We start from the raw sequence: 24126 nt of genomic DNA on the forward strand, positions 1-24126 counted from the left end.
AATAGGTTTTAGAACTGGGGTTTGACTTGGCTATTCCAGAACCTTCCACGTCTTTATGCATTTACTGGCATTTTGAGGGTTATTTTCATGTTGCAAGGTTCACTTTTGGTTGAACATTAGTCTTCTGACTGATGGTCTCCATTATCCTCAAGCACCATCTGGTACAATTCTAGTGAATTATGTGATGGTAGGCTGCCCAAGCTGTGATGCAGGAAAAACAGACCCAAACTAGAACATGTCCACTTCCAGGCCCAACAGCTGGTATCAGGCTCTTTTAATCAATGCTATCTTGGACTTTCACCAAACATCTCCTCTGTCACTCTGCTCACGTAACTCTGTCACTGCCTCCTGGCTCACCTCCCATGTGCAGCCTCCTTCTACCAGTAGACATCAACAGTGGCATGGGCGACCTGGAGGTACCATGATGAAATTCTGGGCTTCTTAGAAGCTCCTTTCACTATCTTGTGTTCTGATCTCAGAGTGTATTTGCTGGGACAGCCTGGCCTGGACAAGTGGGAAGTTGTTTAAAATCGTGTCCACTTGTAGATGATCTCCTGGAAGGTGAAATGGTTGATTTTCAAATATTTGGAGATCTTTTCCAATCCCTTCCCAGCCTTACAGCCATCTAGAACCTTCTTTCTGAAGGACTCGGAGAAACTCTTCCCATCCGACATTCTGATAAGATACACTTAAACAGCAAGCAAGAAGTTGGAGGTTTAAGTCAGGCAGTTTCTTCCAAGATCCCCCCTCACAATGTTCTAATCCTTTGCACCTGATTGTAGTCTGAGGTGCTTGAAGTCGTGGTACACAAAGTGGAGTGCTTACTTTTTCTACTACCGAAATTTGCATTTGTCTTTATTTAAATTATGGAGTGGACTACAAACGTGGCCTGATGTTTTCAATATTATAAGAGCCTTTTGTCTGCAGATACTGGTAAAATGAAGATCAAATCTCAATATCTCCAGATATTTTAAAAAAGTAAAAACATCTCATGAGGAGCACTTACCTTTTAACGTGACTATATATGGCTTCATTGGGAATGCTGGAGAAACACAGAAAGGCACGATGAGGAGGAACATCTGGTCTGATCTCGACCCAAGCAGTTCTCATCAGGTTGTGGACCTCCAATCAGAGGTCAGTCGTGTCACCTGACCCAGAGTTTCCAGTAATGCTAAGTGATCATTGCATGGTGGTCAGCTGGCTCTCTCAGACAGAGCATGGGGGTCTACTGGGGGATCAGAAGGACTGCAGCCTTTACCTCCAGAAGAATCAGGAGTCGTTAGGATCACAGAGTCTAAATGGACACTGACCAGGCAATCAATATGGGCGCTCCACTTGACATCCCCAAGGAGTGTTAGGTGGGACATAAACCAGGCTGTTCTGAGGAAAGTGGGAAAAAGAAGACACCAATTAGGAAATGAGGTGAGCGTACCAGGAAGACGTGTCAGATCTGGCACTTGGTATGATCTGGGTTCATCTCTGTAGTTGAAGCCACTGTTAGGATTAAAAAGCTATACAGTGATGAGGCTCATTTGGCTTCTCATTAATTTCCTAGAGAAACCATTTGCTCTCCAATAAACAGGTTGGACAAAAAAAAAAGAGAAAAGAATCAGCAAATGTTTCAGACTGGCAGCTGGTGATGTTCTCCATGAGGCACACAGGCACCTTCAAAGCGCTGCTCTTGGGCTCTTTCAGATTGTGATTTGATGTGAAATCATTTTAAGTCTCACACTTTTCTCAATTTTGCTGTTTTTCCAGTGGCTCCTGTGGTCTCACTGGTGGGCACCGCTGTGCTACACAGAGAGAGTTGGGTGATCTGCCATGTGGAGGGCTTCAACCCGGAAACACTGACCTTCACATGGAGGAAAAATGAGGAGGTCATGAAGATAGACATCCCACGTCGGCCATGGACACCAAACTGCACGTACACTGCAGAGAGTCACTATCGCTTCACCCCACATAGTCGAGAGCCGGTGTCCTGTGAGGTGGATGTCAACGGTGATGTCATCGAGAGGAAGAATGTCACATGTGAGTACAGCCAATGGGAAATGAGGGGTTGGGTCTTAGCATGACTGACCATTCAGAGTGGATGAAGGACAGCCCACGACACTCTGGCCCTCTTTGATCTTTCACAAGTGGGTGGGGTTAATAGAGACTAACAGGTGGACTTCCAGGTCTGCTCTCCAGGTGTCAGCCAGGACAAGGACAGCTAGTGGAGAGGAAAGGATAAAAAATAAGATTTAATAAAATTATTGACATTGATGATTCAAACTTTATCGAAACAGAAGGGTGCCTTCAGTCCATCTGTGAAGACAAATCATGGCAAGGATACCAAAGTTCCAGCCAGTCAGATGACACAGCAGAGAGCTGAGCAGAAAGCAGAAAGTGATGAGAGAAACCCAAACAAAAAGGAAAGGCAAGCTGATAAGCTGAAGATGCTGCAGAAAGCCTTTGGGCTTGTCCTCCTGTCTAAGAGGTAAAGTGCCAAGACCCCTTTATTCATACCAATCATCTCCTGAGCCCATCATGATCATGTCATCCACAAACCACCCAACTCCAAAGTCGCCAGAAGGAGCCTTTAAGCCTCAGCTTGCTTTCTAACTTCTGGCTCTGCCTTCTCACCTGCTTACTTCCCACATATCTTGCGAGTTTTCCAAACACAACAGGACACTTCAAAGCATTTTTGAACTTTTAATGTCAGTTCCCCATTTTGGCCCGAGAAGGCCAAAGCCTGCAGATATTAGTTTGTGATTGGCTACATCTAGACAAGCCAGTGAAGGTCCTTGCCTGCTTTTTGGCTCTTTTTGAGGCCTCATACCCCTTTCACCAGGTTTGTAACCCCCTAATACAGCAACCAGTGACTTCTCTCCAGATCTTGAATTGAGATGACCCCTCGGTCCATGTTAGATGGAGGCTGGGACATTATACTGTTAAGACCCCATTAACGGAATGTCAACTTCACTTCAGGGTTTGCAAAAGGAATGAAAAAACTACAGAGACTGTTTAATGTGGAAGACCACTCGGGGGTCTTTAATTGGCTGCTTTGTTTCTTCTTTAGACTATAAAAGTGCCACCTAGTCCACAGAAGACATTGTAGCTGGGGGTCTCAGAGGGTCAGTAACAGGGACAATAAAGGGGAGGGGCTTCAGGGTCATTGACCATTTGAGACAATGTTGTATTTGGTCCCTCGGACACCTTAAAGAGGTGGGGTTGGACAGAGCAGGACAGATGTGTGATAACAGTGTGACTGTGACAATCATGGCAGACAGCTATGGTCTTTGGACCTTCACACTTCTTCACTATGGAGAATTTGTTCTTCAGATTTGTAATGTGTTTGGAGGAAGTCTGGACACTGCAGATGTGCATGTAGTGGTGTGAATGTGACGAATGAACGAGGACTTCCAAAAATGAACTTCTTTTCATGGACATAAATTATGAGGACAGGAATATTAAAAAAAAGGAAAAAAAAACAGCTGATGAGGATTCCAAACTAGATGGAGGGGCAGACAATGGAGAGTCAGTCCGACCATCACAAATGGACTTGGACAGCCTGCAGGCTTGGGCACAGGCTTGTGGATGATGAAATTGAATGTAAGTAAATGTAAAGAGTTACACAAGACAAGACACAAGACACAAGACATAGCAATGTTAGATTTGACCACACAGTGGAGTGTTTGAAAATGGAAAGTATGCCTCATGAGAAGGACCTGAGAATCGAAGTGGACCGAGTGTACTCAAGAAGGCTAAGAGGATGTTAGATTGTTGTACTATGAATGCAGAACATCCAGTGCAGAACACAGTCTGTAAATCCGTACCTGAATTGTGTTTGTTTCTGGTTTTATATTTCACATTAGCAACTCATGGGATGTAAAGTCAGTCAAACTTATGGAAACGACATGGCGGTCACCCTGGAAAACCACCTTATAGGAGAAGGTGAGACCATCCAGCAGGGCCTCAGCTAAAGGAATGGCCTCAGTGTCACTAAGCCAAGTTTAGAGCTGTAGACACGTCCAACTTGGCCTCTTCACGGCCCCTTAAACCTCTTTATTTACATCAGATGAAGACAGAATGACCATGATGGACAACGGTGTGTGGCACTGCTACCATTAAACAATAAGCTGGATTTAAATGTCATAGACACAGTGATGATGACAGTGTCACCATGTGCTGGCCACCTGCGGTTAGGGTTTAGCCGGTCAAATCAGATCATCTTTAGGCCGTGTCCACTCATGGTCAAGTCCAACTTAGCCAGATTGACACCTTACTTGCGCTGTGATGTCCAGTCTTAGTCACCTTTGCAGTCTGTCTGCACTCTTGACAGGTCACTTCACATCAGCCAGGCTCTCTCGATCACTAAGGTGTAAACTGGCATTTTTCTCACCCAAGAGGGAGACCTCTGTGCTCGCCATAAACTATAGGATGTCCACTATGACTGTCCTGATGCCTGATATCCACACTTCATTTGTTTTCAGTTACAGAGGCTCATTTCACAGTGTGGACACCACAAGCTTACCTAGTGGCTCAGGCGTGGTCAGACCTTCTGCTGCAGTGCTCCTTCACAGTGACGCCAGGACCAATTGACCTGACAAAGCTGAAGGTCACCTGGGTACAAAACGGACTGACGATAGCAAAATATGACCAGAAGGACAGCAGCACAACATCGAGAGTGAGCCTGGATACGCAGGAGCTCACCAGAGGAAATGCATCTCTGCTCATCGGGCCTGTCCATATTGAGGATGAGGGTCAGCACAGGTGTGAAGTGGAGTATGAAGGAGAAAAGCAGGAGGTGGACATCCATGTGGCGGTCAGAGGTAAGTCGTCCCCTGAAACACCCTGTATGTTTTATACAGTGACCTTCTCCAGTTAATAATGTCCAGTAATCCTTTCTTCGACAAACAACGGTCCAGCATGTCAGGCTGTTGTCAGATAGTTCTGTGTGACTAAAATGAGTTAAAATGTCACCTGTGAAGACCCACTGAAGCACAGAATGATCCTAAAAATGGTCAGTCGCTGAACTGAGTGGCCACTCCTTGGCAGTTCATTACTCCTGCTTGTGTGTTTCTCTCACTGACCACCTGTCCTTTTGTTTTTAAGTTGCTCCTCAGGTGTCCTTAAAGTTGGACTCAGACTCTCAAAGCTCTCAAGCTACCCTGACGTGTCAGGCCACCAGTTTCTACCCACAACAAATCAGATTTTCCTTCAAGAAGGAGGACAAGATGCTAAAGACAGAGAGGCTGATATCGGGTGAAAGTCCATCCAGGTGGCCAGTAGGCAATGGGACCTTCAGTGCCAGGAGTGTCTACACCACTGACCTGACTGCCATCAGGGACAGTGCAGAGCCGTTCACCTGTGAGGTGACACATTCGTCACTGAAGCAGCCAATCAGGATAGAGTTCATAAAGCCAGGTGGGTGAGACTTTGAAATTGTGCCACATCACTTCTAGAGACTGAGGAGTGTAAAGGCAAAGGTCAGTCATTGACTATTAATGAAATGAAGAAGTGAGACAGGAGAGAAAATGACCACCTTGTACCAACTGGAAGGCTCTGTAGGGTAGAGGAAGAGGAGGATTAAGAAATGTGGCCCAAGGACAGACTCTGTGTGCTCCACCAGTCCTCTGTGCTGTAGACGTCTGAGGGGGGATTGTGTGGACAGTCTCAGACGTGTAGATCAGGTCATCTTTAGGCCTGTGTCCACTCACAGTTAAGTCCAGTTTAGCCAGACTGACACCTTTTATGTCCACTTCCCCCTTTGCCCTCTGCTTCCTTCCATGCCTGTTTGCTCCACTCGTCCTCACATCTCATTTTTATTTCACTCTCTCATGAACCACTAGCTCATCTCTGCTTGGTGCCCACTTGACCTCATCCCAGTTATGTCCACTTCTCCCTTCTCCATCTTTCGCATCTGTCCTTCATATCACATCCCCCTCCATGTCCTCCTCTTCCTCATCTTTTGCTATTTCTTCTTTTTTCTCTTTTTGCTCTCATGGAATCCTCAGTGCAGTCATCCAATTGACTCATCTTCATCTGAAGATCAAAGTGTTTCCTCGTGACAAATGTGGCGGCACACCCCCTGCTGTCCAGCTGTCTTCTGTCCACTCCTTTTGTATTTTGGTCACTCACTCATTCATTGGTCAGTCACTGTGACTGGTCCCATATCTGAGCAGACTGCAGTAGTTGTGTTGAGTGACCTTGTGGTTTATAACAACTCTGGTCCTGGTCACTTTGTAGAAAGCAGGTCACTCTGTCCATATGTCATCTAAATGCTGCTCTTAGTCCCAAAGTCACTGACCTAAGCAAAGCCATGTGAACTCACCTGCTCGGTGTCCACTAGGATGGCACCTTGGGCTTCGCTCCTGTCCTTAACATTTCTTAGTGCCATTAGGCAGCACTCCACTTGGGGTCCATATGTCTAGTGTGAAGAAACTAGACAGTCCAGTGACAGACACCAAATGATGAGACCTCAGTCACACAGTCCAGGATTACCTTGGCCATATGACAAAGTGATCCACTCAGTCCTGCTCCAAGGATGTCACTGGAGATCATCAGGGTCAGCTCAGTCACTGAGTCGCTGTGAGGCCTGAGCCCATGGGAAGCTGTTGGACCTCCATTGGTGTGATTGGATACGGTCACTGTGGTGTCACTAGAGAGGACTGCAGTGCTGGCCTTCATCCTCTGAAGTCACCCCAACAATTCAGATGGTTTCTGTGTTGAAGCTGTGGCCAGCAGGAGGTGCCAGAAAATCCCTGTGAGGTAACTGAGCCGAGTTTAATAAGAACTGGACAGGCAGTGACAAGTCCACATGGAGTACTGACTGGACACTTGGAGTCAGAGAGCCATGGGAGTGTCCATTGTCCCAATGTGTGGTGTGCCACTCTGTCTGCTGGTCACCTGAAGCTGACCACCTCTCATCTTTTATTCTTTCAGGATGGATGAAGCCTCAGGTGAGTCCAGAGGACAACTGAATGTGACACTGATGACCACAAACTGGCCCTGGACTGAGTGACTGGAGAAAATGAAGACTTCTGAGTGTCCACTCTGCCTGTGGTCCAGTTATCTGTTAGGACAATCCAGTGTGTGAAAGGCAGTATATCTAACATGAGTGAGTGTCCAGCTCTCATCATCTACAGCACTGAGCAGATTAACCTTTGTGTAGGCTGGACATGACATGTGGCCTGCTGACCACCATTATTGCCACTGTCATTGATGACCAACATTTGATCAAATGTAAATGTGAAGGCCAATAATTGGTATTAGTCCAGTGAGAGACACAAAAACAAACCATCTTTACATTATATAGTGCCTTTCCACAGTCACCACAGACCCAAGGCGCTTTATAAACCAGAGGTGCAGAGAAAGTCCACTGGGGCACCGACATGGTCAGACGGTCAGTCAGATTGAACCAGCATCCCTGGGGGTGGCTGTCCACTGCCTGGTTGACTGAACGAAGTGTCTGTTTGTTTGTGTGACTTTCATGTGTGTGTTTGTGACATCTCATGGTGGACACCAGCAGACCCTCAAGGTCACTCAGTCCAGTCTGTGTTTGTGACATCTCATGGTGGATACCAGCAGGCCCTCAAGGTCACTCAGTCCAGTCTCTTTACTTTATCAGTTTTCTCCAACAATCCTGCATTATTAAACACAAATGTAATGAGCTGTTATGTGGGTGGTCCGAGGTCTCAGGTTCAAATCCCTGACTGCTCTGCTGTGCTGTGCCTGTAAATCTATGTAACCTGAAAGGCGCTATATACCACTAATGTAAAAAAAAAATCAATACAAAAAATAAAAACCAATAGAATGAAAAAAGTAATTTTGACTAATCAGGTGGGAGTGTGCGAGAGTGACCAAGTGAGTGACCAGCTCAGATTTGCACTGGGCTTTGACCCACCGGAATCAGGGGCCATCAAGGGTCTGCAGCCCAGATGGAAATGTGGTGACCCCTTAATTCTGCAGGTCCATTCATCTCCTCCTCCTCCTCCTCCATAATGAGGGTCCCCGTGACAAACTGGACATCTGCAGCCTTCCATTGTACACAGGAGGACCAGGAGCTCAAGGGGAGGAGGGTGGCCATCACTTAACAAGGAAGGTCCTCAGAGCTCAGGTCATTGTGACAAAATGAACATGACATGAGTGACACTGTGGGTGCAGCGTCCACACGGGGGTCCAGTTATTGATGCAGACTCGGATATCTAGTCACTTAGAAGTGGATGGTGTAGGTGTGAGTGAGTGGACCTGTGATGGACTGGTGTCCCCTTCGGGTGATCCCCTGCCTTGTGCCCAGTGCTGTCATGATAGGCTCCGGCCATCTGTGACCAGGACTTGGATTAAAAACATTTGAAAATGGCAAGAAATCAAAATAACAAAATAAGAAGAAGAGCATCAGCTTTATAACCTGAACCCGTGAACACGAGTGGGGGGCAAAGAGTTTTACACATCAGGCAGTCGTATTTCATGACGTTTTATAATAAGAAAGTAGAGTGGCCATTAAAGTGTCCCTCTCACTTCGTACTCAACACTAAGTGTCACTGACCGCCTGATGGACTGTGTGGTCCCCTGTTGTCACTGCAAAGACCCTTTGATTGACCTCAGGGTTGTTGGACTGGCGGGCTGGAAATTTAGATTAGCTGAGGTAAACTTTATGAATCCCATGGAGTGTAAAGGGAATGAACTGGCACTGAACCAGCGTGGCCATGAACATTGGAGTGCCAACCAGAAAGTGCGGAGTGCGCAGCTCGTGTTATGGACAGGCCTAGCGCAGGGTGACACTGTGTCGTGCTGTGTGGTCCTGTGTGGCTCTCTGTGTCTCGTCTGCTCCTGCAGTTTCGTTAATCTCGCGCATCTCCTCGGCTCTTTACAGTAATCGCAGTCTCTTCAGCCTTTTATAAACCTGAAAGTCCAATCCCAGTCACTCGCCTGGCCGTCTGTCACGATGGAGGCTGCGTTTGTCCTGCTCCTCTTTGTCCTTCGTGTCTCCTGTTGATCTTTACTTCTGTTTACTTATTTATTGTTCCCGCTCTTTGCCCCTCGTTATGTACATTCGTGGCTCTCTGTCCACTTTGCAACCCCACAATGCTCTGCTTTTTCATGTTTGATTTTCTTCTCCTTTTGTTTTTGTCCTGCCCTGATACGGATGACCCCTGAACACCTCCTTGTGTAGGATTTATAGGCATAACCAGCTGGGAGGAGACGCCAGGGAAGACCCAGGACTTGCCAAGAGGATTAAATCTCCCAGATGGCCGGGGAACACCTTGGGATCCCACAGCACGAACTGGCAAGTGAGGCTGGGGAAAAGGACATTTGGGGGTTACTGCTAAGGCTGTTGTCCCCACAACCCAGCTTTAGATAAGCAGTGGAAATTGAAGGAACGGATGATTCAATCAAGGTGGTCTTAGCCCTACTAAAGACCACTCCCTGAAGGTCAAACCTAGCATGTGAGGTGTCGTTTTAGACAATTTCAAGGTCAGTGATTACGAATATGAGGTGGTTATTGACTTTTGATTCTTTACTAACCTTCTATGGACATTCATCAGAGGGAGAAAACAACAAATTTCTATTACAGTCTGGAGTTTGCATGGTCTCCCTGGGTCTCCTCTGGGTGCTCTGGCTTCCTCCCACAGTCCAAAGACATGCAGGTCAGGTGAAATTGAGATCCTAAATTGGCCCGTGTGTGCACTTGGTGTGTGGAGGTGTGTGTGTGTGCACCCTGTGATGGGCTGGCGCCCTGTCCAGGGTTTGTCCCCAGCCTGGCTCCCTGTGCTGGCTCCAATAGACCCCCGCGACCATGTCAGTAGGGAATGACCGACTGACTACTGCAATCGATAACAGTTAGACTTTAAGCACCTCAACTGAAGCACAGATTTTAATATTTCATGTATTTGATGCATTTCATCACATTTATTGTGTACATCCAGTGGCATTGCTTAGAATTCAGGGGTCCCCCTGCAATGACAGAAATGGGGTCCACTTCCTTAAAAAAAAAAAAATTACAGGAGGACGTAAATCGAACAATCCTGTGCTTAGAATTTCCACACATTTGATGCTCTTTTCTGCTTTTGAGGCCTACACAGTTGTTCACATGGTCCCGACTCTGATCCCGATTGTCTCAACCCTGATTTTATTTTTGAGTGTTCAGATACATATTGTGACTGACCCAAATCTGATGAGTGTATCCTGAACAGGCCCCACGTGCACTAAATGGTGTGCAAAACACATGGGGAACAGGCTAAACGAGAAGAACAGGCAGGATTCAGACCAGATGGGGATGATGCAATCAAATCTTCACCATTCATAAACTAATGGAGCACTGTGGGCTGTGAACCATCATCGTATTCATTGACTTCAAGTCAGCTTTCAGCTGTGCTCACTGGCCTGCCCTTTGGAGACCACTGGAGATTGAACCTGTGCCCTGAAAGTCATCACACTCCTCCAAACAGCGTACAATCATTCAGCCAGCCAGGTACGTATCTGAAATGAACCTTCTGAGGAGTTTACCATTCAGAATGGAGTCCACCAGGGGGACATAGCCTCTCCACTGCTTTTCAACATTGTAATCAACGCCATCTTGAGAAAAGCATGGAATACAGAAAAACAAGGACCACTTCGTGACAGACCTCATGTTATGAGGCCAAGGCCACGGACACCCTCTAAAATATTGCCTTCAACGCCTAGTTGTATGGTTTGAAAATCAATATGGACAAGACAAAGGTGCTGACAATGTACAGATCGCAGGCCAAAGTCCACCTTGAGGGCATCCAGACTGAGCAGGTACAGGACTTCAAATTCCTAGGGTCACTGTTCCAGGAAAAGAAAGTGGCATTCACAGCAGAGATCCACGGTGCCTATGGAAGAGAGCCAACATCTCCGTGAAGATCAAACTTTGCCTTTTCTGGATCCTGAACTTGCCAATTTTCCTTTATGGACCAGAAATGTGGACCTCGCTCAAACTTTATCTGAACAAACTCAAGGTATTCCAAATGTGATGTCTGAAGTCTCACTTTGTGATCGCATCACCAACAAAACCATTTGGGCAAGATGTTAACAGCAACCAACTATTGATGAACAAGTCCAGCAGCGAAGGCTGAGGTGGTTTGGCCATGTGTGGGCACAAACAGGCTACCACATAGACGCCTCTGGAGACAGCAACCCACCCAGTGGAGGATACAAGGGACTGTGCCCAAGAAAACGTGGGCCAAACAAGTGGAGGACAATCTGAAGATTCCACGACTTGACCTGAACAAGGCCAGGACCATCGCCATGGACTGCAAAAGCATCAAGAAGTGATCCTGTTTGCTCCATTCGCCAGCCATTGATCAGAGAGGGTGAGAAATGAATAAAACCATTTTGTCAGACAGATTCAGGACATGTGCAAGTTCATCAGCTCATGATGGCCAGGATGAGAATGAAGAAACAAAAGATCAGCGCTGTTGGGCTGAGTGCATTCATCACTGCCGGAGCTCTGGACACAGGAGCAAGTGACCAAAGGGCAGGAGACAGAGCACCATGGATAGAGCACCATGGGGACACTCTGGATGTCAAAGAGTTGTGAAATTAAAATTATGATCAACTATCTGCCTGTTAAGGAGACAAGTCACCCAGGGGCTTGTGGGGAGTCTTAATCTGGGCTTGGCCAAATAATAAGATAATTTCATGTTATGTTGTCCAACACACACTCTACTTTGACCTTTTTCAATCCCTGCAATTCTAAACATGTCCAACCAGACACAAACGATAAGCATTTACAAGAAAAATATGAGTCCTGCTTGGCTAACACGAGTGGGACATGACCAGAGCAGGTCTCTCTCATGAGATCGCACATTTGATGTTTTATAATGCCACAAAGAGAGAAAATGTCCTTGTGGACGTTCACTCAACACAACAGCCCATTGGTGCGGAGAAAGGAAAAGCAGAAGAGAGACAGAAACAAAGGGCCGAGCTGCGTTGAAATAAAACACTCAGTAAACACCGCTGTGGAGACCAACGAGCTCGACAGTAAGGAGAGGACAATAAGGAGAGAGCTGGGATCATCTCTTCTGGCAGCCTTAACATCCACGCACCATCCAGTGTGTCCAGGGAACCACAATGTGGCAGACAATCAGGCCATGGCAGGGGGTACAAGGCTGAACCCGAATGAAGGACCGGCTTTCTGGTATTTTATTTTGCTCCATAAGCCTTTTAAAAACATTTAATGTTTGTTAATTGTAATATCAAAAAAAACGACCGTTGAATTGCAGCAAACGTGATTTTGGACTCACCGGTTTGCTACTTTCATTGCAATGCACAAATTAACAAAAAGATGACTTTGACCCAAATGAAAGTTTTGGATGTGTTCCCTACTTTGATCCCTGTGCCCAGTTTATTATTTGCTTACATGATGTTCAGAATTTGTGAGCTTTGGTGGAGACGCCTTCGATGGAGGTAATCAGCTGGGAGTCTCAAAGCCACTGTGATCACATCAGAGCTAAGTTGCTGTCACTTGAACTGAGATGTAGTCGACCTTTATTAACAGGTTCAGACCAAATAACTTTGACAGCGGATTCTTAAACTCAAGAATGTTGGCGCAGTGACACATCAAACACGCTCAGATAATCGCATTTCTAATGTCCGTGTCCTCAGCCAGGCTTTCACAGTTGGAGAAATGACATGTAATGTTAAAGCATAAAGAATGGCTCATGGGACACCAAGGACAATCAGTGGACTTTAGCAAATCTGTGATTTATATGTCAACAAGGGCAAATATGTCATCAAAAGGAAAATATTGACCTCAGGTTAATCAAATATCGATACAAACCAACACTTCCGCTCAATATAAAGCCTCTAAAACACTACTGACTCCACGTCTGACACTTCACAGGCCCAATGGGGTGTTTAGTTGCATTTCAAAAGTTAACAACGATTTTATTCACTTTCTAAAAACCAACTGCATTTCCTTCTGCACTGGAATGGACACATATTATGATATAAACGCATATTTAAAGCACATCATGAATTAATAGAATGCTCAGCAAAAAAAGAAACATTTGACAAGAATGGTGACATATCACCAGAAAAACTGAACGGCTTTTGGGTGGCAGGAGGAGTGGATGGTGGAAGACAGTTACACTCTTCTTGGCTACTTTCTTTGTAAACATTTTCCATTTAGCAGATAGATAGATCTTTATTGTCATTGTCACTTTTACAAAGGAACAACTAAATTAATAATGGGAATCAAATAAACCACAAGAGCATGAAATGCAGCCCTGAGGCCCATCTGCATGTGGCACACTCTTCATCTCCATTGTTCTCTCAAGTGATCATCACCTATGGGGCATAAATGTCACCCCTTCTTTGTTTGGCACCATCTACTGGAACACAGTGGAAGTGCAGAAGTGAACAACACTTTTTCATGGCAGTCAGTCAGTCAGTGTCCAACCCGCTATATCCTAACTACAGGGTCACAGGGGTCTGATGGAGCCAATCCCAGCCAACACAGAGCGCAAGGCAGGAAACAAACCCCGGGCAGGGCGCCAGCCCACTGCAGGGCACACACACACACACACACCAAGCACACACACTAGGGATAATTTAGGATCTTTGATGGCATAGAATAAAAACCTGTGAGTTGAACGCTGAGTAAGCTCATTTATAGGAGTGGCCCAGATGGAGGACCCCTTGCTGTTGCTCACTTGGTACAGTCCAGCAGATTTGGGGTGCCTCTATTTAAATGGGGAGGGGGGGGTGCTGTAAACACAAATGCGTCTGAGGGACGACAGGCAGGCAGGCCGGTGGGCAGCAGTTAACTCCTGACCCTGACTGTCCCGCTCATCCTGCCCCACCAGACGTCAGATTATTCATTTCCGTGGTCCACACCCTCACCATAACCACCTCACAACTAAGTCCACCCCCAGGGTCACCTCCAGTTCAAGTGTCCTCTGCATTTTCATAAGGACATCCAGCCAGCCCTTCAGTTCCACGGGTGCAGTGCGCCAGGCAGGTTTCAATGAGGAGAGTGTGGACCCGCTGCAGTGGGACGCCTGTCTCACTTGACCGGCATGAACACGGCGCTGCTCTTCATCATCCTCCTCAGAGTCTGTGAGTCAACACTTCAACTCAACCTGGCCAGTCTACATTATCCTAAATACGTGTCATTCGTCATACGGGTAGACCTGGGATGGGTGGGCCCACTTGGTGTGTGCTGCCCACCTACTTGTACTAGCAAGCTCTGAATGTGAAATGTGTTGTCACTCAGATCTAAAGTGCCTTAGGGTGTCAGTGTCGAGTACTGTGAGGGTTCAGCAAATTCATTGTCAGCGAAGTCGTCGTGTCTTTTATAGAAGAGTCTTACACAACTACAGGCACAGTATTGTCTGTCTGTCTGTCTGTCTGTCTGTCTGTCTGTCTGTCTGTCTGTCTGTCTGTCTGTCTGTCTGTCTGTCCGTCCTTATCTCATGTAGCACCTGTCACTGAGTTCATCACCAAGCAAACGTTTTTATGCGTAAGCAAGAGCATTACAACAAATCCTTAATAAACGTAACACCTCCTGTACCGAGCAGAAGACATGCTGTTTTTCTGTAGTAGCTTACATAACTTTCACGACTTTCCCATTAGGGACTGTAAGACAGAGTCATGAAAGCAGCTTTCAAAAAGGCGCTGCAGTTGATCTTATTTCATATAACACGCGCTAATCCAAACAACACGAGTATCTCTACAGATTGACCAAGACAACGTCGCTGTAATGAGCCTTAATACCTTCTCGGTCAGCAGTCAGCCAGTCGAGGTGGACGTGAATTAAATGAACGGAGTCACACAGACAGATCACCCACTCATTTATTATCAGGCCCACATTATGGGGGGCTGGCAGTGCACTCAGCAGCAGGCAGGAATCAAAATAGAATGAAACACTGCAGTCCATCGGTGTCACTCTGACTCACCCACGGACCTCTCAAACATGTCTTGGGGACGTGGGAGGAAAACCAGAGGGACTTGGGAGAAGATAAAAAGTCAGTTTGTGTTCAAATGAACGGCAGTTAGAAAAATGGTAGAATAAAGACAAGGAGCAGAAGGGGGTGATGACACGTTTGATATCCTGGATAGTCCTGTTGACAAGAGGTCAATGGGGGGCAACTAAAGGGCATTTGTTTGACCACAACATGTGATAACCGCGCCTGATGTCACCTTATTTTGCAAAACTGTTTTTCTTAAATGCATATTTTCATACAGGTGGTACACAAGTTAGCTACAATTGAAGTCTTTGTGATCTTCATCCTCCCCGTCGCATGTTACAAAATAATTAGTTATAACAAAAGACTGAAAAGAACCATAAAACGGGCAAAACCTGAGGGCTTTGCATTTCTTTCCTCTTCCTTCCTTTTGCTCCCTTCTTTCTTTCTTTCTTTCTTTCTTTCTTTCTTTCTTTCTTTCTTTCTTTCTTTCTTTCTTTCTTTCTTTCTTTCTTTCTTTCTTTCTTTCTTTCTTTCTTTAACTTTACATGTCATCACTTCATTAACTTCATTTTCTCACAAGGCACTTCGTTGATTTCTCTCTCTCGTGTGAATGGCTCTTCTCTTGCTCTCTCATTTCTTGCTGTTTGTGTGTGAGGTCGGGAAACGGGGAGCACCGACTGAGGGAGGAAAAAAGGAATCAGCTGAGCGGGTTTGTCACGAAGTCAAGTGCAGCTGACGTGAGCCTGACAGGTGACCAGAGTACAGGGGATTATGACTGCCACGTCTGCTCTGAACGGGGACATGAATATAGATAATCAGTCAATCAATCAACCAATCAATCAATCAATCAATCAATCAATAACAGAGTGCCACATGTATACACAAAGGTTCAACACTTTAAGATGACATCCTTGTGCCCTCAGTCCTCTCTGCCCACCTAACTGTATGTGTAGATAAAGAACAGAGGAGATCATAAAGATGAGCCGTGACAAGCTCAGGTCATGAAGAAATCTTTGGAGACAGTCAGAGGCAGACATTTTTATCCATAAAGCACTAAATGACCTCCTCACTGTCAGGGCAGGATGGCAACAAATAAAATCAAGTAATATTGTAAGGGGCACCAGGGTAGACTACATCATTACCGCTACTACACCAGGGAACAAAATGTATGCACAGTTGAAATGGAGGTGCAGTACACAGTACTTCATGCTAAACTCCAATCTCTCATCAGACAAGGATGTTAAGTGACAAACAATTGAAATTTACAATAAACATAATTACACTCTACCTCTGTGTGTGTGTGTGTGTGTCTGTGTATATATATATAAAATGTGTGTGTGCTGCGGTGGGTTGGCACCCTGCCCAGGATTGTTTCCTGCCTTGTGCCCTGTGATGGCTGTGATTGGCTCCAGCAGACCCCCGTGACCCTGTGCTCGGATTCAGCGGGTTGGTAAATGAATGGATGGATGTGTGTGTGTGTAATCTTTAGAGACCGGTCAAGTGACTCTACTATACTGTATGAGCACAGTCGGCCCGAGTGACTTGACACCGTCGGTCGCTCAGACTCCTGTATGTGTGCACTTGGCCCAGATGGACGTTTTTTATCCCCAATGACGTTTTGCAGGTAGCTTTTACACAATCAAAAGAAAAACAAATTCTATGGCCACAGGCTTCTCAAAACATCAACAAAGAAAAGAGTAACGTGGCTGGCGTTCATTGTGCGGTGCTCTGAATTGGCTAGGAAGGCCCTAACAATACGTCTGTCTGCTTACAGAGGTAATAGGCAGGTACTTTAATCTTAGACATGTATTGTTGTCTGATTATTTTGGGTTCTTCTAGTAAACGTTTGGCAGTGTTGCCTTGTGCATGTCCAAACTACCCATAAGCCATTGTGAATGTCTTGTATTGTGTCAGCTTCTATGCACTGCCATTATAGCAGGGGTCTTCAGTCCCAGTCCTGGAGGGCCGCAGTGGCTGCTGGTTTTTGTTCTAACCCGGTTGCTTAATTAGAAAGCAATTCTTGCCAATAATTTAAGTTCATGACTTGTTGGTGCTTCAGCTCTGCCATGCCAGCTCTTTCTCATATCCTCGATTTTCTTCCCCTTTCTAAGGATATCATCCAAACCATATGAGGCCTAAAATTCAGAAGTGATTCTCAGTTCTTCACTTTTTTCTCTTCACTTTCCTTCTAAGTATTTAATTAAATGGTAACAAGCTAAATGGAGAAATGCTGGTCTCTTTTGTCATTTGCATGTTATTGCTAGTTGGCACCCTGCCCAGGATTGGTTCCTGCCTTGTGCCCTGTGTTGGCTGGGATTGGCTCCAGCAGACCCCCGTGACCCTGTGTTCGGATTCAGCGGGTTGGAAAATGGATGGATGGATGGATGTTATTGCTAATTAGGAGCCATTAAAAAACAAGAATACGGTAGTTTAAGACTAAAATAAGCAGTAAGGGGTCAGAATCTTAACAAGCGAGACCACTAAAGTGAAGCACAAGTGCTACGTGAGCAGTAAGGGCTTCCTATTAGGCCATTGGGTTGGAACAAAAACCTGCAGCCACTGTGGCCCACCAGGACTGTGATTGAGGACCCCTGGCCTTATAGCATCATTTTCAAATTGCCTTACCCTCGTGATTAATTGTTATTTTCCTTTTAGTAATTACTATTCTATTGGGGGGTACTTTAAAAATGTTAAGTTTAAGAGAACTGAACAACAGTTACTGACCCCCCACCACTAACAAACACCAATCAATGCCATTTCTGCGTCACTTGAAGTCGAGTCTGCGGCATATGACAACTATCGAGTGGCACCACAAGCCTATTTAGGTTACACTTTTAAACGACATGACATTTGTAAAGTGCTTTTATAAAACGTGTTCAAGGGAGTCTACTAACATTCAGTTATCACTGTTACTCTGAAAGTAGGACTCATTGTTACAAAAATTATTTATAAAAAAGAAATGTGATAGCTGACTCTTGGAAGTAACTAAAAAATGTGAAATACTCCAACCTTCTTCTCAGGTCGCAGTCTGCGGCCACTGCCCCCATTATCATTCTGGGATGTTTCCAGTAAATGAGTACATTTAGTACATGAACCACATGAACCACGAGGGACTTGCACAAAGTTTCTGCACTTTTTTAAACTCGATTTATTAAGAATTTCAAAAACAAATGACATCACATGTCTACAGGGTCACCTTGGTTTGCGATGCCATTTTCCCAGCGTCGTACCAACGTTTTAATGCCCAGTTACTCCTCCTCCTCCTCCCGCCTTCACTGTTTCCAACGAAAATCTAAAAGTGAGGAAACTTTCTGAACCTCCCTCGTATTCCTTACTGAATGAACGTGCAGCTTGTTGGCACATTTGCACCTTTATGGTCGTTGAGGTTCATGAAGTTGGGGCGGAGCTGATAGAGCAGGACGGCGGTTAAAGGCAGCACCGCCGACTCCTGACCAGCAGAGGTCGCTGAAGTGCCATTAAGCAGCAGTAAGTCTTTCTCTAATGTAGCGCCTTTCACTTTGCCAGCATTTCTTTGGTCTGCTGACTCGTTGAAGGTCTGGCTGTTTATTCTCTAAAACCTTCGCCTTTCCTCCTCGGTTTGTGATGGGCACCACTGGACAGAGAGACAGACAGCACTTCACTGAGAAATGTGGCTTTTTACAGAAGCTCAATAAATAGATAAACAATATGACAAACCACTCTAAAATAAACACCAGACTGACTAAAAAGAATTAGCCTTGTCACTTGGCAGCCCCAGTAAGGCGCTATATTGCTGTCAGTATCAAGGAGCTCCAAGTCGTGGTTTTTTTTCCAAACTCCATCTGAATAATTCATTGTCTGGAAGTCCTCACCTCAGCGTTAGTGTGTCCCGTAACTGAGCCTGCCCTTTGGAATGAGTTTGTTGATTCGGTGGTCCCTCTTAAAGTGATGTTACAGGCTCAGCTCATCACACCGGTCATCACAGAGTTGTAGAAGATGTGAAGGATCTCACTTCCCACACTAAAGGGATCTCCTAAGAGTTGAGAGTCTGCTCTGCTCCCTCTTGTACAGCTCTGTCATGTTACGATGCCAGACCAGCCAGTAACTGTTCCTTGTGGTGCTCCAGTGTGGCTCATGTCCATATTGGAGGCACAGCCCTTGAATCTCATAAACTGTGGCCTGCCAGATTGATACGTCCATCATCTGTGACTCCATGTGACTAATGTCCTGGTTTGTCCATCTTATGTTTTATTTTTTGTTCAGTTTACACAGAAGCAGTCTAGTGGTACATCTAGCTGTGTGTGAGTGTCGGCCGGTGCTCTTGACCTACACAGGAATGATGGGAACCAATGAGATGGTCCATTTATTGTAAGGCGAGGAGACCACAGAAGTGCAAAGGAATTAACTAATAACTGAGATGTAGTCAACAGTTTGTTTTTCACCCAAAACATCAAAATACCAATGAGAGGTGAAGCCTGAGCCAACTTTGTAGTTTGTGATAATCAGAAGAGGAATAGTGGCGAGGTTGGATTGTGAGGGGGCACTGGTGTCCTCACAGGGTGGGCCGATGCATCATTATAATTCAAATCAAAGCCTCAGGACCCTCAGTTTACCTGACAGTGCATATCAGACAGATGAGAGCAAACCAACCTTCACCCTACATGGACTAGAGGGGGACCACAAAGTCTACACACAATAAATTAGACAGAGACATGGACCAACTAGAACATGTCACTGGACAGTGGCAGTCTAGAGAGGTAACATCACAGGTAACCAAGCTGAGTCTTCAGCCTCGATTTAAATGGAGCATCCTGGACAGACACCAAGGGAGAACCACAAAATCCACACATTGTCCTCAGAAAATGGTGTCACAAGGCCCTGGCATCACAAGCTCTCTATCGCCTCTAGTCATGTCATATTCAGTTTAGTCCAGTAGAGGGCAATCAACACTGTACTGCTGTTTCCATGTCTTTTCAATGAGACAAACTAGGACACATGAGGGGTGCAGGCTTGTGTGGGGGTCCCGTGGACCACTAGCACCCCAGCAGGGATCCAGGGAGACTCAGAAACTGTCAGCACTACACGACAAGGGAAAGTGACAGAGCAACAGGTCAGCTGGCCCTCAGTCACATCATATGACTGGCCACATGGCCATGTTGATCAGTGAAAGGCGCTTTGTAGTTTCCTTCCCTGTCTTGCTCATGTTTCACTTGTCGAGCAGCTCAGTGAAAGGTGTGATGGTGGCACCTGTGCTCGGGGTCAGCGTCTTCTCTCTCGTTGTAGTTTTCTTTCTTATTTCTTTCCCTGTCTGCTGGTCATTTTTTAATGCTGATCTCAGCTTCACCTAGACTGCCATCTGGGCAGACGCTTATCCAGTGCCACCAGCTCTCCATGCCCTGCTTTTCTGTTTGGTCACTCTCTTTTTCCTCTCATCTTCCAGATGCAGGCAGTACTCTCAATGTCTCTGGACCACCAGCCCTGCTCATCACTCGTTTCCAGTCGGACATTCGGCTGCCCTGCTTCTTCAGTGTGACGCCCAGACACATTGACCCCCAAAGGCTCAGGGTCACCTGGAGACACAAAAATCACACCGTGGCACACTACAGTGGAAGAAGAATCGTTCTACTTACTCCACGAATCTATCTGGCAAGAGAGAACCTGAAGAACGGAGACGCCTCTCTGCTGCTGAGTCCAGTGGACATCGAAGACAAGGGTCATTATGTGTGTCAGGTGGCGTATGACCAAGAGAATCAGGAGGTCACCACTCATGTGATGGTCAGAGGTAAGAGTCTCAGAGGAACCTAAATGACCGAGACACAAGTGACAGTTTTCTCTGGGACTTTGTGCTAGTTGGAGCAGTACAGGCCCAAGTGACCAAGACCTGAGACCTTCATTGTCCAAGAAACCCTTTTCACAGAGGCCTGCATCATAATACCACTATTGAAATATCTAGATAATGTGTATTATGACGATTATCATTATTTATCTGGACCTTCATTTTCTAAGGGACAAGGTCCTTGTGATAAAGGTGACCAATGGTGATCAAGTCCTGTCTGGTGCTACCTTGCCTTGTGATGAAGCAAATCTACTGACCAGATACTGGGTGCCCACTCCTAAGAGGTTCCCCCAAAATTACCAAGTCTAGAATGCAGCTTTCAGGCTAATTGAGATGTCAGATCTTGAGGGACCAACTCCTTAGCTGTTGTGTCCTGGTTACAGCTGTCCAGTTCCAGTTCCTCCCCCTGTGTGACTATCTTCTTCTTGCATTCTGTGTTTATAGAGTCCCATGCTGTAACCCAAGCAGGTGTCCACTCAGTTTGCCCACTCCACAACTGAACACCTTTGTCTTTTTGATGTCCACAGCTGCCCCTCGGGTCCTCTTCACCCAGGGGCCTGACAGCGTCCTGAACTGCAGTGCCACAGGTTTCTACCCTTCTGCCATCTCCTTTACAATTGGGCAGCGTAGTAAGGAGGTGAAAATGGAGCACCCAGCTGGACAGCTCCTGCCGGATGGCACCTTCAGGGCAGATAGCACAGTAAGTGTGAGAGCTTGGAGGGCCGGGAGTGACCCGTTCTACTGTGAAGTCAGACACGAAGCTCTGGATCAGCCAATTAGGACACGCCAACAAGAACATGGTCAGTGAGAGTGGACGCAATGTCTCTGACATCTTAAGCTTTGTGTCCTGTCTACTCAACCAATCCCCTTGTCTTTCTCCCATACAGCCATTCCAAAGGTCTCTTTCAAGCTGTACTCAGAGGTGGAAAACCTGGAGGACACAGTGCAGTGCATTGCTACAGGCTTCAAGCCACCTGAAATCATATTCACCATCTTTAGCTTTAACACTGTTGTGAAGCAGAAGGAGCTGCTGGGTGAGAGCCTGCCAGATGGTACCTATGAGGCCAAGCTGGAGTACACCTTCATGAAAAACCACGAGAACTTCAGGGAGTTGCAGTGCATGGTGACTCACGCCTCGATGGATGAATCAATCCGAAAGCACCTCATAGGTGAGTCAGGGAGGGTAGTGAGCCAGCTGACCCATCTGGGAGGGGCCACACCAGATAGACATTTTCACAGCGGGCCACCCCTATCCAGTTAAGCTACCAGGCACATTATCACCCACACTGAGGTCATGACTGCACATGCTGCCCCACCCTGTTGAAGTACACCTTCATGAAGAACCAGCTGAACCCTCCGGGAGACCACTGTCCAAAAGCACCCAATATGTGAGTGGGCTGGCCTGCCTAGAAGAGGCCACTCACTGTTGGTGCCACACCCCAATGGTATCACGTGACAAAGCCCTCAGGTGCATCATCACCAAACAGGGCCCTGGCCACACTCACCAACCTCACGCATCGCCTCACTCACCTACACTGGGTCTACACTGATGCCCTGCCCACTCGGACCTGCAGCCATTAACTTTGAGGCCACATCCCCATGTAATGCCTCAATGTGCTGCAGCACTAGACAAAGCTGACTTGGCAGGCATAGTGTCCAGTAACTGAAGTGGTCACTTTCAAGGGGTCCCACCAGGGTGACTCTCGTTCCTGTCATTCCAGTTCCTCTGACCATCGCATTGCAGAATCGAGCTGAGCTGGACAAGGTGTCAGACATGATCTGTGTGGCCGAGCGCTTCCTCAACCCCGTCGAGTACTTTGTCTGGAGGAAAGGAGAAGAAGTTGTTTACTCAGAGGCAGCACCCAAAGGACAGATGCCCGATGGCACCTACACAGCAGTCAGCTGGTACCGTTTCACTCCAAGCAGCCGTGATCAAGTGTCCTGTGAGGTTCAGTACCAGCACACTAAGACAACTAGGAGATATGTGACATGTGAGTGGACTTAGTGACTGCTCCAGTGTCTTGGTATAGTGGTGGTGGGCACTGAGGGGCTATAATGCAATCCCGAGATGCTGTCTAACAGGTTGCTTGTCACATGCTGTGACCTCTTTTCCAGATACTGGTCAGTCCTTCACGGAGCTGTTCATAGTTGGCATAGTCATCCTTGGCCCCCTGCTCCTCATCCTCATTATCATTTTATGGCACTCCTCAGGTAAGTTCAAATCCCCAAACAACCCCAAGTTGGACCTCATCTAGGCACCAGAACCTGTTGTCTGTATTTGTGTTTCAGTGTTCCTCTCACCTATCGTCCCTGAGAAGATGATCTACGATGAGCCTGGCATGCTGACCTGCAGTATGTCTGGTTGGTGCCTGCGCATGGTCTCTATAAAATGGTTCCTGAATGAAGAGGAGATCCAGCTGGATGCTGAGGAGGATGAGGACAAGGATGAGGATGATGACAACATGTGGGAGAGCCAAAGTGACATGTCTGGCTACTCCATGAAGAGGGGCCACATCAGCAGGAAGGGCTGCTGTAAGGCCGAGACTACCATCAGCCTTAAGTTCACTCCCACTGAGTCCGAGCATGAGGACAGGGCCTTCAAGTGTCAGGCCACCCACCGAATGACCAGGAAGCGGGTGGCACGAGTGCTAGTCTTTGAGAGTGAAGGGTAAGTCGTGCAGTCATTTCAGCCTGCAATGTGTTAAAGGGTGGTCACCGGTATGGACACTCTAATGAGTGGGCCCTTTGGTCACTATTACTCATTCACATGTGGTGTCCTGCCCATGTTGACCATTACTCTTCTTTGTGTTTCTCTTGCAGGCAATGAAGCATATGACCTTCAACCCCAGGAGCCTACCCTACTTGAAAGCAAGTGTCTTGACACTGCACACTGGACCAGGGGCTTTGCCTTCCTCATACAGTATGTGCCTGCTATCTTGGCAGTCCAGAAAGTGTGTCCTGTTGGGTCCAGGAAGCAGAAGCCATGGATCACTGTTTGCAGTCTTGAAGTCATGGACAGATAAATGGTGGCCGGCCGAGGAGCTGTCCAGGTGCAAGAAGAGGACACTGTGTTGTTGGACGGCGGCTGTGTATATAAAAACGGAAAGCTTAACTCTGCTTCCTGTGTCATGCAGTTTGATTTCTGGGGGTGAGGAATGAACCCCTACTGGATGTAGGGCTTGGGACAGGCAACTGGTCCTCCAGGCATTCCAGCACTGACTGTGTGCCAGCTTAAGGAGGGGCCACACCTAGAGGGTCCTCAAGGAACAGCCATGAGAGGGTGAGAGATGTGAGGGAAAGAAGGAAGCACACACACACACTCTGATTCCTCATCAACACAGAGCTTTGTTTATTAAGGTTGAGCTAAACCTGGGGGGGGGGGGGTAAAGGGGAGGA

At 46.6% G+C, this 24126-nt stretch overlaps 1 protein-coding gene across 7 annotated transcripts in view; it reads left to right on the plus strand.

Moving 5' to 3' along the window:
- LOC114661607 (uncharacterized) overlaps positions 1-23847 on the plus strand; it is a 35646-nt gene extending 11799 nt beyond the window's left edge. For 2 of the 7 annotated variants that reach the window (XM_028814740.2, XM_051934749.1), the window contains 4 exons: positions 1759-2028; positions 4473-4811; positions 5095-5406; positions 6925-7390. In XM_028814740.2, coding sequence (XP_028670573.2) covers positions 1759-2028; positions 4473-4811; positions 5095-5406; positions 6925-6962 — 959 coding nt within the window. In that variant the 3' untranslated portion in view covers positions 6963-7390. Of the gene's footprint in view, positions 1-1758; positions 2029-4472; positions 4812-5094; positions 6751-6924; positions 8973-9154; positions 9457-20334; positions 20677-21257; positions 21531-21617; positions 21900-22451; positions 22722-22845; positions 22942-23019; positions 23399-23550 lie in introns of those variants that run through there. The other 5 variants (XM_028814742.2, XM_051934751.1, XR_003717881.2 and 2 more) reach the window with 5 other exon arrangements.
- Positions 23848-24126: the final 279 nt, after the last annotated feature.

Source organism: Erpetoichthys calabaricus, chromosome 12, assembly GCF_900747795.2.
Source record: "Erpetoichthys calabaricus chromosome 12, fErpCal1.3, whole genome shotgun sequence".
Taxonomy (NCBI): domain Eukaryota; kingdom Metazoa; phylum Chordata; class Cladistia; order Polypteriformes; family Polypteridae; genus Erpetoichthys; species Erpetoichthys calabaricus.